The following is a 13,825-nucleotide window of genomic DNA, read 5'->3' as shown; positions in this document are numbered from 1 at the left end:
CATCACCCTTAAAGAGAAATAATATCTTCAGATATTATTTCTTACAATTTTAAAATATATTATTTATTATATTTAATTAAAATACAAATAATTTTATGTTAAATTTTCTAGTAACCTACGTCTAAATCTAGTATTATAAATAAATCGTTCTTGTCTATTTACAATTGGATTTTCTTCTAAGTTTAAAGGTTCTAATTTTATTGAGGGTTGGTTATTAACGGGTTTTTTCTTACAACATTTTATATAAATATATACAATTACTATCACTAATAGTAATCCGAAANATATAAATATATACAATTACTACCACTAATAGTAATCCGAAGGTTTTAAAAAGTAAATTTATTATAAACTTATTATCGTTATAAAATTCGTAAACATGTTTGTTTGCTAATAAGTCGACGATGCGTTCTTGGTAAGATAAATGTTCATTTAATTTATTAAGGGCTGCCTGGTCGAGTTTCACATTTTCCATTCTTTCGAGGTGTATGGGTTTTTGTGCAATTCTATTATGTATATAATTGCAACAACTTGAGTTCAATAGACTAAACTCCAAAGGTATCGACTCAAATTTTGATTCTAATTGAGACTGAGTAGCCTCAAGAGTAACTGATGGTGTTATTGCCATGCAGTTCTCTTTTAGGGATAGCCTTCCACTTTTATTTATAATTATTTTTTCAACTATAGTGTGTGCATTGCATGATATAGTTACTACGGTATCCTTTACCATGACAAAATACCAATTATTTGGGAAGTAGGAGTGATACCAACTTTCCGAGCTAATTTGTGATATATAAACATCACAAGTCGACGGCAGGCTATATTTATTATTTAATAGGTCCGTTTCGCATATAGGGACCTTGTCTGTACCGGAAAAGAATGCGTCACTTTTGCAAACAAACACATCATTTAATAATTGACAATACTAAGGCTGTCAAATTTGATATAGTGCGATATTAGATTATCCGTAAAAAGATATTTGACATTTTTTGTAAGATGAATAAATTGGTTTTGATTATTAAAAGGAATAAATATTGGTACAATGTGATAAATTATATAATTATTAATACTACTTAACGGTAACTTAATTTTAAAAATTAGTTTATTATTATTATATATAGTCTTAATTTCTAAAATTTTAAACATTTCGTTAATGTTATCAAGGTTTACATTTATTGGTACTTGAAGGTTATTAGGTATTTTAGTTAAAATATGGTTTATCTCGTTTAAAAATTGTTCTGGTTTTATTACTATAGGATGTAATTGATTCCTCTGAGAAAAAATAATGGCTAAAATTAATTTACTTATGGTTTTATCTAGAGATATAATATTATTCTCAACTAAGGATTGGGTAATTATAATATTTTCAAAATCTACCGAATCAGCTGTAATATTCTGTAAGCCAGATATGGACTGGGAGATTTTTGCTAAATTGTTATCAAATATTATTTTATTTTCATTAAACGAATTAATAGACGATTTTTCTTCGTCATTTAAATGATCCAACCTAAGGTTTTGATTTAAAAGAGCTAATCTATTATTATTATTATTGTTATTAGCATTATTACAATTGGTAGTATTTACATTTATGAGCTCGAAATCTTGTGGTAGAGAATCAAATTTAATATTATTAATAGAAATTGAAACGTCTTCTTCTGATGTATTTAAAATCGGTACAAATGCATAATTGTTTTTAATTTGCGTTATACAAGTTCCAATGAAAATGTTTTCGTTAATTACTATTGGGTCATATATAATACCGGTTGTGTTATTAGTTTGAACAGTTTTTACTTTAATGATAGATTCTGACAAGCCTTTAATCGAGTAATTATTAGTAAGAGAAAGGTCTATTATGTCAATTTTTTTGTGAAAATAGAATTTTAATTCTTTTTTACCTAAATCAATAATTTTAACATATTCATTAAGAAAATCGTACCCAAGAATACCATGAGACTTAATGTTAAAATTGTTTGAAACTATGTAAAATACATGTGTTATTGTTTTATGTCCTATTTTTAAATTAATTTTAGTATAACCTAGACTGTTTGTATTTCCAGCAATACCTTCTAACGTGGTAAGAGAATTATCCCAATACCTATGTCCTTTAGGTAAGTCTCCTATTTTAATTAAACTAGCTTGTGCTCCGCTATCAATCATAAATGTAACATTTTTATTCAAATCTGATGAAAAAATTTTGCAATAAGGTATATCATTTTGAGATGTATTTACGGAAGATATTTGTTTAGAATCATTAAAATTAAATTTTTTACTAGTACTAGGTTCGTTCTTATTAGAATTTTTTAATTTATAACATTCATCTCGAGTATGAAAATTTTTCTTGCAATAAGTGCAGAATTTTTTATTGTTATTTTTATTATTACTAAATTTATTAGAGTTATTATTAAAATTCTGAGTATTTTGAGAATTATTTGTATTGTTATTATTACGAAAAAAACAACTTGATGTACTATGATTATTTTTATGGCAAATTTTACAAGAGTTATTAGGATTATTTGAATTAAAAGAATACTTAACTAAATTATTTTCAGTATTAAGCCTTAATTCTTCTTGTTTAGCAATTGCGATTGCATCACTTAAAGTTTTCGGATTATTAGCTAACACGATAATTTTAATTTGGTTATTGTGAAGACCTCTTTTAAATGCGCCTAAGGCCTGATCTTCACACATATCCCTAATGGCTGATTTTTTTATTTTACAAGTTAATTTGTAAGTATAAGCCTGATAAAGTTTAAATTCTAATTTTTCTACTCTATCGCCAAAATCGTTAATTTTTTCATTTTTATTCTGTTTAATGGTTTGTAATTCAACACAAAGTTGATCTGGACGAATTTCTTCTCCATAATTTTCAATAAGAAGGATTTTAAGTTCCGACCAGTCTTTTATTTCTACAGAGTCAATTAATTCTCTAGCTTTGCCTTTAATTTTCAGCTTAATGGCTAAAAACAGTTGTCTATGCTGTTCAGCCGTAGCCATAATATAAGCATCATTTACAGCATTTATGAAATTATTTAAAGTATTAGATTTGCCTTCAAAAGGTTCGCCTATTAATTGAGCTAATTCGAAAATAGAAAAATTATTTTGTGTAGCCATTATTTTTTTGTTAATTTTTTTTGTAAGGTTCGTAAAAATAAAATTTTTAAAGAAATTTTACCAATAGCAGTATTTTACAAAGTAAAAACTTATTCTATTTATTGCTTAAACTAAAATAACTATACTAAAATAATTGTATTTACCAGAAAAGAGCCACGAAAAACAAATATTTCATTTTTCAATTATTGTTGAAAGTGCCGATGTTAGATCTCTTGAGATGGTTTCAATAATTTGCCAATTTCTTGTGGTGTCCAACTGAACGAATTTGCCGGAGATTCCAAATAGTATGATGTGTCTAATTGGGCCAATTTTTCAAGGTTGCCAAATAATACGAGATGTCCAACTGAACGAATTTACCAGGGATGCCAAATAATATGTGGTAAACTGAGGTTTCTACGTCCAATTTGCCCACGCGGATAAGTGTAATCGAGAAGAGTCAAAATAATAACTATAATGTAACATTCATCGATTGTACACTGACCACTGAATGAGTGGTCAGGTCCCTTTTTATTAGAAATAATAATCAATTAACAATACAATTAACAATGTTTCTAGTGTTATACTTTCTAATATAACTAATAATAATCTATTATTTACTTTTACTTTCTAATAATACAAATTCCTTAAAACTAATATTTACATATAGTTATGAGTTCATGACAAATTCATTCTAAATAAAAAACCTAATATATAGGAATTTTAGTCTCATTTATTTTTAGAAAACTATGTAATTAATTGCATCACTGCCATAAAACGCTTTAGTATAAATGTTCATAAAGAAAGTTTTTTTAATGTAATTTCTTTCTTAATCTTAATCTTAATGCTTATGAAAAAGACAAAATTTATTAAAAACGTTCCATAAAAATGTATTTGAAGTCTATTTATACATAAAAAGCATTCATGAGAATAACTTTTTTCATCATAAAGTAAATGATAAAGGTTTTAATTGCAGTTATTTAAAGTTGTCAAGTTTTTTAGAACATTTTCGAGTATTAATAAAGATAAACTAATATACACAAATATCTGTGTATCGCCTTCATTGTGAATAAAAAAAATAATCGTATGTTCAAAACAATTAAAAAAAATTATGTATTTCTAAGAATATTATATTATAATTACATTAAAAATGTACATAGTATAAAATTTAATATGGCTATTTGATAAAAAATGATATGATTTTAAGTATGATAAACGTTCACATCTTAAAGGACACAACTTTTTCAACACAAAAGGTATAACAACAACTTTAATTTGAAAAGTTTACTTTTAAAAGTTTTATTTTTTCTGGTATATTTTTAAATAAAAACACTTTAAAGTCAGAGACATTATAACTAAGTCTCACTTGAACTAAGAACCAACTGACTCCGAATCTAAATTATTTCATGCTTAATATGTTTTACATTATTGGTAACTAAATTTTAATTAATAATTTCTAAAAATATCACGATTTTGAAAAGGAAATACCATATATTGATTTTAATTATTTGATTTTTATCTTCATGTTTTCTCGGTAAACATTTAAAAACAATTTTTTCGTGTATATATAACCTAAAGGAATTATTGATAGTAATTTATGATTAATACTAATCGAAACCTTGAAATAATTCACATTCATATGAATCAGATACCTGAACACAGTAGATTTATAAAATAATCCTTCAGTACAAACGTATAGCATCAATCGTTATGAACTACTATCTTTGAATTAAATTATCAAAACACATCAATAATCAAGCGTAATTTTTTTTATTTAATATTTAACTTTGTGATTACTATGATGTGGAAAATTCAAATATTTTTAATATTTTTTGTATGTCATTGCTTAGGATATTCTCATGACTCTGATTTGCTCCAACTAAATGAAGGTAAGTGCATAATTATATGCATTATTTTAATTAACACAACGTTTAATTAGAGGTACTTAAGTATCATAATTGATTTTTATGTAGAAATGTTTATTTAAATAAAAAATCTTCAATAGTAAAATATTTTACTACTATAAATATATTTAAAAAAAATTAATAAACAATTTTAATGTTTTCTTATAATTTACATAGTCAAAAAAAAATTCTTGTTCGAACCTGGAGGCCAGATCACGTTAACTATATAATTTTGTACTCGTTAAATTCGAATCAAATAACAAGCATGTTAGGGTTTCAATGTAATTTTCAATAATCCAATCAAACTCGTAAGTAAAATAAATAAACTTTGCCAGTCTCTTTGAAAATCAAAATCATGACGTTTTGTAGTTTTTTAGATTCGGTTTTAGCGACCCCAAAAACATATATTAAACGTGTTATCATCCACAGATGCCCTATTAATAGAATTATAGTTTAAAATTATCCAATGATCTTGCTATCTTGCTAAGAGATCGTTCTTTTTAAACTATTGTTTTTATAGTTTTCCATAATTGGGTTCTGTTTTTAACAAGATTATCGTTGTTTGTAGTATAGTATTGGTTCTCATAAAATAAGTTCACCACTTCATTGCTCTGTTTTCTGGATAGGGCTTTATACTCCATGTAGTTCCCGGCGCCATAGAGATTCCTGAATATTAATTTTACTTATTGGTATATGACTTAGTTAAAAAGTCTTTCTTACTTGATAAGGAGATTTTGGGTGGGTCAATTAGCAGCTTACAAGTGAGTATGCCCATGCCTTCTAATCCGAATAAATGGAAATAACTAGATGTATGATCAGTGATGTGTGTTTCTGCACCTAATGGTAAGTAAACTCCAAGGTGTTGTGGTTTTTGAAGATCTCTTGCGGTAAGGTCGGGGATAAAAATCCTATTTATTTTACTATAATATGAATGAGATCTAAATCTAACTACTCAAATATAATCTAGGCTTAATTTAATACTACTCTAGGGATTTTAAACACAAGTTTTAAATATTTTACTTGAGCTAAATAATTTTAAAGTAGTAATTAAAATAATGTTAATTTGATTACAGGTGAAATATGTGAGGAATATGAAAATAATAGTTATAATTTTATTTGTCAACGCTACGAAAATTGTTTGTCCATCCAAAATTATAACGTTAAACAATTATATAATTTTCGGCTATGTTCATTTAATAAATTAGATCCAATTATTTGCTGTCCACCATTGAAATATATAATAGATATTGAAAATTACACGACATAATAGTATAAAACAATTATATAACCGAATCTTAAAAATTAGTACAATAGTTTATCAAATTGTTATCCGTATACAAATTGTTGATTTATTTTATATATTTTTTGTCTGGAATAATAAACTCGGAAAAAATAAATTTGCATTAAAATTATTTAGTTTTAAACATGCTTAAAATTATTATTTTAGCTTCGATGCGAAGCTGAGAAGGTATTGGTTTTACTATGATGTGTTTTTTTTTTGTGTCTGTAACCACTTTTTCTCAGATTTCACCGAACGGATTTCTTTTAACGATACTTCAAAAGATTACAAAACGTATCTAGTCGAAGTCATTACCCTCGAAAATTGTAAAAATTTCTTTCGTTCCCCGTAAATGGGGGAAATCTCCAAAAAATTACAAATTTAAAAATCGCTAATTTTCGTAATTTTCGAAATTTTTTTTACTTAAAACTGCCATATCTTTTTCAAAAATTAACATTTCCATATAATTTTTTTTTATAAATACTTGATGTCTTTATCTATCATTTTATATACTTTTTTTATAAATCTGACCCTTTATCTGCCCACGGAGGGAGATTTAAAATGACAACTTTTTCACAAAAAATTTACTTTTACACTTAACTTTTGAAAGTGTTCCGGAAAGTCTGACACTTTTATATATATCTTAAATTAAAGTTAATGTAATTTACTTTATTATGAAAAAAAAAATTTCGGATTTTATTTTGTTTTCACAGTGAAAACGGCTACCAAATGCTATTTTCGTGTGAAAATCCTCGATTTTATATTTTACATTTTTAACTTTATAATGCTATAACTTATTGAAAAGTGTATGGATCAACACAATTTTTTTATGAGAATAATATTTTTTAATAATCCCTCTTTCATTTGACAAACATTATCTTAATCAGGATATTAATAAGGAACTAGCAGAAGTTGTAGCTTTTGGAATAAACCACCAATTTTTAAAATTAAACACTATCTAAAGATTTGCATCGAAGCTTTTTTTTTTTTTTTATAGTGATTTTAATCACTGTCAGATATCATTATACTTGATTAAATGTTAATGTAATAGAGGCATAATTAAAAAAATATTGTTAGAAGTTAACGTAAAAGTACATTTTTATTCATAATACCCAGAAAAATAAATGTTAGAAACACTAAAATTTAAAGGATTACAAATTTTGTCGTGTTCCTCGTAAAAATGAATTAGTTCATGTTCCTCTTTCTTAAATTTTTAAAGGAAACAGTTTATATTTTCGCTTCTACAAAAAGAATTCGTTCTATTTGGAACGAATTTTCATCTCAGCTGATTTTTTACTACAAGAGAATATGCATTGTATAATTCATTCATTTAGACTTTTTCATTTATTATTTAAACGATCCTTTAGTACTTGCTGAGCAATCTTATTAAACACTATTCGTATTTGTATTTTTAGTATTGATTAAAAATAAAATAAAAATATTTATGTAAGGGAAAGTAGAATAAGATGAGAGAAATTGTCGATGAAGATCAATAACTTTTTAAAAATAATATGTATATATTTTTTACTTTCAGTATGTAGTCGTTAAATCATATAAGTAGTCAATTAACATTCGTTTGCTTTAAATGAAGAAATTAAAAAACATCGTTTGCTTTATGTATAAAATACATGAATATTGAATCGAGGGCACAATAACTACCATAACATTGCTGAAAAATTACTATTATTTATATTAATTGTACTTGTTTTGTATGAGGCAGTTAGACTATGGGATGGCTAGTTTTGGACTGCACTAGATTTTCATTTTGCCTTAAGCCTGCTGCGTTTACTAGCAGAGCGAGTGAGAGAGGTCACTGATATCCAAAAAATGACGTATAGACAACAATTAAGTATCAAGTAAATAAATATATTATTAGTTCTGCAATGAAGAAACCATAATCTAAAGGGCGTAGGGGCTCTTAAATACTAAAATGTCAGATATGGCAAAAATGACAAAATATATAAAACTTAATAAATAAATAAGTAATGTGTGGATTTTTTTGACCAAGGAGTGTTGACTGGTGGTATATGATGGTAGTGGACTATATGAGATACTGTGAGTTGAAGCGATAAATACAGTGCTGATCTTGTAGTGAACGACAAAAGATGTAAGCATATAAGGACATGGGAAATAAAGAGAGTTAAGTACAAAGATGCACAAAAATAAATATAATAAAATAGACACAAATTGACCAAATGTCGATACAACCAAGCGAAGGCGCTTGCTGTGCAAAAGCGGTAAGCACACAATAATGACTTTCTTTGAGTGACGTTGATGAACTGTACATGGTAGACAGAGGGCGCGTAGTCCGTCAATTTGACGTAATGAGTAGGCGAGAGGATAGGTAAGCAAAAACACTTTAGATCATCTGCCACGTGATATAATATATTCAATAGCGTTTATGACAACTGGTCTATTAGGTCCTTGTTAAAGATGTAATCAAATAGTACTATTTATTTTATAGAAAAATAAACTAATCACAGAAATAGGTACTTATAGGAACAATTCTCAGGTATATTTATCTGTTAGTATAATAAGTATAATAAATTATTATTATATTCATCGCCACTTTTTGAAAAATAGTTAGATGTTGCAACATGTTTTAACATAAAATGATTTTTTTAACTTAAATATTTAATAAGAGCGCGCAATACGAAGAACAAAATAGTTATAAATATATTTTATTTCATATGTATTGATTCCAAAATCCCATGATATTTTACTAAATTATTGATGAGAAAATTATCTGTCATCTATTTATTATTTATTTTTTTTAATAAATTATTTCTAGTTTAAGTAGTTTAGTAATTTAAGTAAAATTCACTATTTTTTAGTTTTTTTTAATGATAAATAGAAAACCTTGAAGTTATGTTATTAAAATTATAAAATATTACATCACAGACAAAATTTTTCTTTATAATTTGTTAAATAATTGAAGGCTACGATGTCAATACAATTTGATAAAAATTGTTCTGCAAAAATCATTTTTTATATAATCATTTTATATAAAAATGTAATTTTTTGTCATTTTCATGTCGATAAGTGTCATAATTCACTATCTTATAACCGACAAAAAAAGTTATCTGAAAATAAAAATAAGTGGATTTTAAGAATTTTTTATTTGTTTTCTTAATAATTAATAAATATTTACTTTCCATGATTTTTGCGAAAATGGAGCATATTATCTTAAATAATACCTATTTTTTATGTACTAATTTTAATATTTTTATTACTTATATATAGTATATATTATATACTTATGTACATTATATTTATTGAATAATTATTATTGTTATGTTAAAATTATTATACTTCATTATCCGTCCACGTTTTATCTCAAATTAACATATCCCAAAAATTCAAAAAGTGCTCTTAGTTTTTTACATATATATAGAAGTTTAATTTCTTAATATATTTGACTGCTTTACAATGATTCAGCTGAATTTTTAAAAATATGTTTTTGAGTAGCACGTTGATCACGCTAATTGTTGATATAACTCTAGTGTCAAGCCGCGCCTACCGCCGTAAGTGAACGGATGGGTGACCATATGTGCGCTTTTATGGTGGCGGAAAAAGCACCATTTTTCCAGCGCAGAAGCCAACGGGAAACGACTGCACTTAAAAAATTTCCCCAGGATATACTTACCAAATTGGTATTTAACCATCCTAACGGTTGGAAACAAAAAAAAATAAATTGTTGGAAGGAACATTTTTTTTATTTTGTGGAATACACCTGAATTATTTGTAAACATCATTTTTTATATCCTTAACAAGTTTAGTGCTAGAATTACAAATGTGTATTTTAGAAGAATAACCATAAAACCATGATTTTTCATAACTACAACTGCTGGTTCTGAACACCTTCAAAGCTACCATTTATTCTTTTTGATTATCATTCATCAAAATTTGTTTTAATTTAAATCTTAGACATCTTTTTACTTCTTATTTATTAAGCCGTAATATTAAAAAATGTGAAATTTCAAATATGACATGATAATCGTAATTTGTTATTTTAAAATAAGTTGAAGAATAATGCAAATCATGTAAAATATTTAAGTAAATCAAACAATTATCAAAATATCATTTTAGCAAAATATGTTGCAAAATTAAAATGAATGCATTACTGTGCAGAATAATGTTATTTATATTAAATTTTAAATAAATCTTTACAAAAAGCAAGTTTTGAATTAGTGCATTTAAGAATGAAGTTCTGAAATCATATTTTAAGTGGCAGTTAAAGAAACCTTGAAATAATGTGTATTATTTCTAGCGGAAAACCAGTATAAGTATCAACATCAAAGCATGTACACTGGGACAACCCAACAAATTTACCAGTTGCTATTCTGTATTCATTGCGATATGATGGTCAATTCATTAATAATATAATAAATATTATTAATTGACCTTAAAAATAGCTAATTTATATATCAATTTAAGCAAAATGATTGTTAAATTTAAAATATACGCTTTTTTGTTTGCGTCTTATATTTATTGTGATTTTAAACTAGCATTTTGCTATGAAAACTTACTACAATTAAATGAAGGTATGTTGAAAATTACGATGTTTAATAAATGTGTCATTTTTTTAGAATTAAGTTCATATATTTATTTATAAACAAATAAATTGAATATTAGTACAAGTTTTATAATATAAATATACAAATGATGTCTTAGTTTTTATGTCTCTATTGATCTACTTAAAAATGAGTACTTAGTAAAAATTTATGTTGTATTTTTATTACATTTGACACTCTGAAAAAGTTGAGATCAGACTTAGAGTCAGAATTTTTATTGAATAAAATTTCAAAATTACATACGGGACAATTTTAAGTTTACAGCTAAACTCCCTATATTTTTGGATATTTATATTATTTTTGTATTTTTAGGAGAAGTGTGTAAAGAATATAAAGATACTAGTTTAAGCTATATTTGTCAAAAACATGGAGATTGTGTAATAGCTCAAAATATTAGTGTCCATCATCGTAAAAATCTTCGTTTATGCTCATTTATTGGATTAGAACCAGTGGTATGCTGTCCACCAAGTGTTAGTAGTGCAAGTGATAATTATAATTTAATTCGACAAAATAAGACAAAATCATATTCAAAGGCTTCTGAAAGTAGAAATTATCTACATTATTCGTTCTATTTAATTTACAATTAAATGTTTAATAATTATAGTGTGCTTGCAGTATTCAAAACTATTTAAAAGCTATGGTAGGACTGATACAATAGATGACAATAACATGAATAATGGCGATAAAGTTGATATAATTGGAGGAACTAAGGCTAAACCTAAAGAATTTCCTCATATCGTAAAAATATAAATTTGTCGGTGTATTCTATAATAATTTATTTGATTTAACTAATTTATAGGCTCTTGTAGGATATGGAAGCTCTTTAAAAAATGTTTATTGGCTTTGTGGAGGCACACTAATTAGCAATAGATGGATTCTTACAGCAGCCCATTGTGAAAATTCTCTAGCATTGTAATGATTATTCTTTTATAGCTTTCCATGAGGAATTTTAACCAAATTATTGTCTTTCGATAGAGGTATAGCTCGTTGGATTCGCCTTGGAGAACTTAATCAAGCTTCAAATACTGATGATGCAAAGCCAGTTGATTATGAAATAAGTGAAAGAATTTTACATCATAAATACGATAAATCAAAGTCACATTACAATGATATAGGACTTTTTCGCTTAAATAAAGATGTCATATTTTCAGAATATATTTTACCAATATGTATTAATACAGACCCAAATATTCAACCATTTGAAGTAATGGCTATTGGCTGGGGACAAACTGAAAATGGTTTAAATTTAATTTTATAGTTTAAAATTCATATGACTGTTTAAAAAAGTGCGATATTAAATATCATAATTTATATTTATCATTACAGGTGGATCTTTTAGCGACGATTTATTAAAAGTAACACTAAATTCAGTTTCAACTGATAATTGTAATAAAAGTTACAACTCAGGTTTGTCTAAATTATCTAATGGAATACTACACGAAAGTCAAATGTGTGCTGGTTCAGATGAAGATGGAAAAGACTCTTGTCAGGTTTATAAATTTAAAATTTCAGAAAATGAAAATAAAAAAAATTAATAATTTTTTTATAACTAGGGAGATTCAGGTGGTCCACTACAAATAAAACACCCTACATTTGACTATGGAATGTATTTACAAATAGGAATTACATCGTTTGGAAAGATTTGTGGTTTTCACGAATCCCCTGGGGTTTACACCAGAGTTTCTAATTTTATATCTTGGATTGAACCAATTGTATGGCCTAATTAAAAACACATAGATCTAGGTTTTTTTAAATATTATTANTAAAAACGCATAGATCTAGGTTTTTTTTAAATATTATTAATATTTATTTCTAAAATTATTTAACTAATATTTATACAGTTAAACAATGAAAATGGAAAAAAATATAATTATAATCAATAACAATTGGTTTTATATTCAGTTATATTTATAGGTAAAAGACAATTAAATTAAACTATTTAATGTAAAATCTAAATATCTCCATTAATCTAAAAAAGTTTAACTTAACTTTAACTTATTAACTAGTTAATGCCCAGTTCTGACTTGTATAATTGGTTAAAATAGTATATAATTGATTAAAAACTTTCTTATAATGCATATCAATTTTGATATTTTGTAAAAATACTAATATAAGAGTTTCATCGTATCATGAAATTCATTATAATGCTTTTTTATGATTTTAGTGATCACTGTAACCCTAAATTAGTTTTTTGTTTCAATATAAATAATTTGAACTGAGTGTTTTTAAGTAGAACTGGGAATCGAAATGATTGCGGGTTTCAAATATTTTTACCATATTTAGTAAGTTAATCTAAAACAATTTTTTTCTAAGAATTTGTTCGATTAATAATACATTTTTTTTCAGTTAATTTCTGTTTTAAAATATTCTTTTAAAGTAAAATTTTGAGTTCAATATATTATCAATAGAGGTCTCACAATATTTTTTGTTTCTGTAATCATTTTTCAACATATACTAAAAAATATATAATATAAATGAACTATTTTACTAGAAGTAAGAAAAATTGCCAAAACAAAAATGTTTTGGTACCTAGTACTGCTATTAGAACTAAAGTGATAAAAATAATGGAACATATTTAAAAATAATACTCACTTATTATTAGAAATAAATATGGTTATAGTGAAATGAATAGCGAAAATTAATGTAAATTCTACTACATTAACTTAATATGTTTTTGCTAACTTTTAACCAAAAGTTATGACACAACGCGTGTTAAAATAATCGTGTTACCTTTGACACGGCCCGCGTCGCTTCGTTATACACGATGCCCCGCGACTCGTGCCACCTTTATCAGCTGTCGCCCTACTATGAGTATTTGGCTGACCAACACCGCGTGTTATACGCTACGGTGCAAAGTTCAGCAAATGCCGCACGGCCGACGACGACCCGCCGCAAATGGTGCGAGAGTCTTCCTCCCGTTGTGAAAGCGACAACGTCGACAGCCGAACCGCACCCGCGCACCGTCGCCTACAACGCTGCTA

The 13,825-nt window shown here is 26.2% G+C and overlaps 1 protein-coding gene across 1 annotated transcript; it reads left to right on the top strand.

Annotated features, from left to right (window-relative positions):
• The first annotated feature begins 10,455 nt into the window (after positions 1–10,455).
• On the top strand, positions 10,456–12,587 carry LOC126909109 (venom protease-like). The gene is made up of 7 exons (XM_050691502.1): positions 10,456–10,814; positions 11,157–11,387; positions 11,449–11,582; positions 11,644–11,756; positions 11,820–12,082; positions 12,171–12,334; positions 12,398–12,587. The coding sequence occupies exons 1-7, from the start codon at positions 10,712–10,714 to the stop codon at positions 12,569–12,571; spliced, it is 1,182 nt and encodes a 393-aa protein (XP_050547459.1). The 5' UTR covers positions 10,456–10,711; the 3' UTR covers positions 12,572–12,587.
• Positions 12,588–13,825: the final 1,238 nt, after the last annotated feature.

The sequence above is a fragment of the Daktulosphaira vitifoliae genome, unplaced genomic scaffold (genome assembly GCF_025091365.1).
Source record: "Daktulosphaira vitifoliae isolate Bord-2020 unplaced genomic scaffold, ASM2509136v1 Scaffold_123, whole genome shotgun sequence".
Classification (NCBI taxonomy): Eukaryota; Metazoa; Arthropoda; class Insecta; order Hemiptera; family Phylloxeridae; genus Daktulosphaira; species Daktulosphaira vitifoliae.
The sequence above is the reverse complement of the archived record's forward strand: the minus strand, read 5'-3'. Positions and strand labels throughout refer to the sequence as shown.

What these genes read in the sequence shown, in the direction of transcription:
- LOC126909109 (XM_050691502.1), top strand. Translation starts at nt 10,712, where the DNA reads ATGATTGTTAAATTTAAAATATACGCTTTTTTGTTTGCGTCTTATATT. An exon ending in ATATTCAAAGGCTTCTGAAA is followed by an intron (nt 11,388 to 11,448) that starts GTAGAAATTATC and finishes TAATAATTATAG; the next exon opens with TGTGCTTGCAGTATTCAAAA. An exon ending in ATGGAAAAGACTCTTGTCAG is followed by an intron (nt 12,335 to 12,397) that starts GTTTATAAATTT and finishes TTTTATAACTAG; the next exon opens with GGAGATTCAGGTGGTCCACT.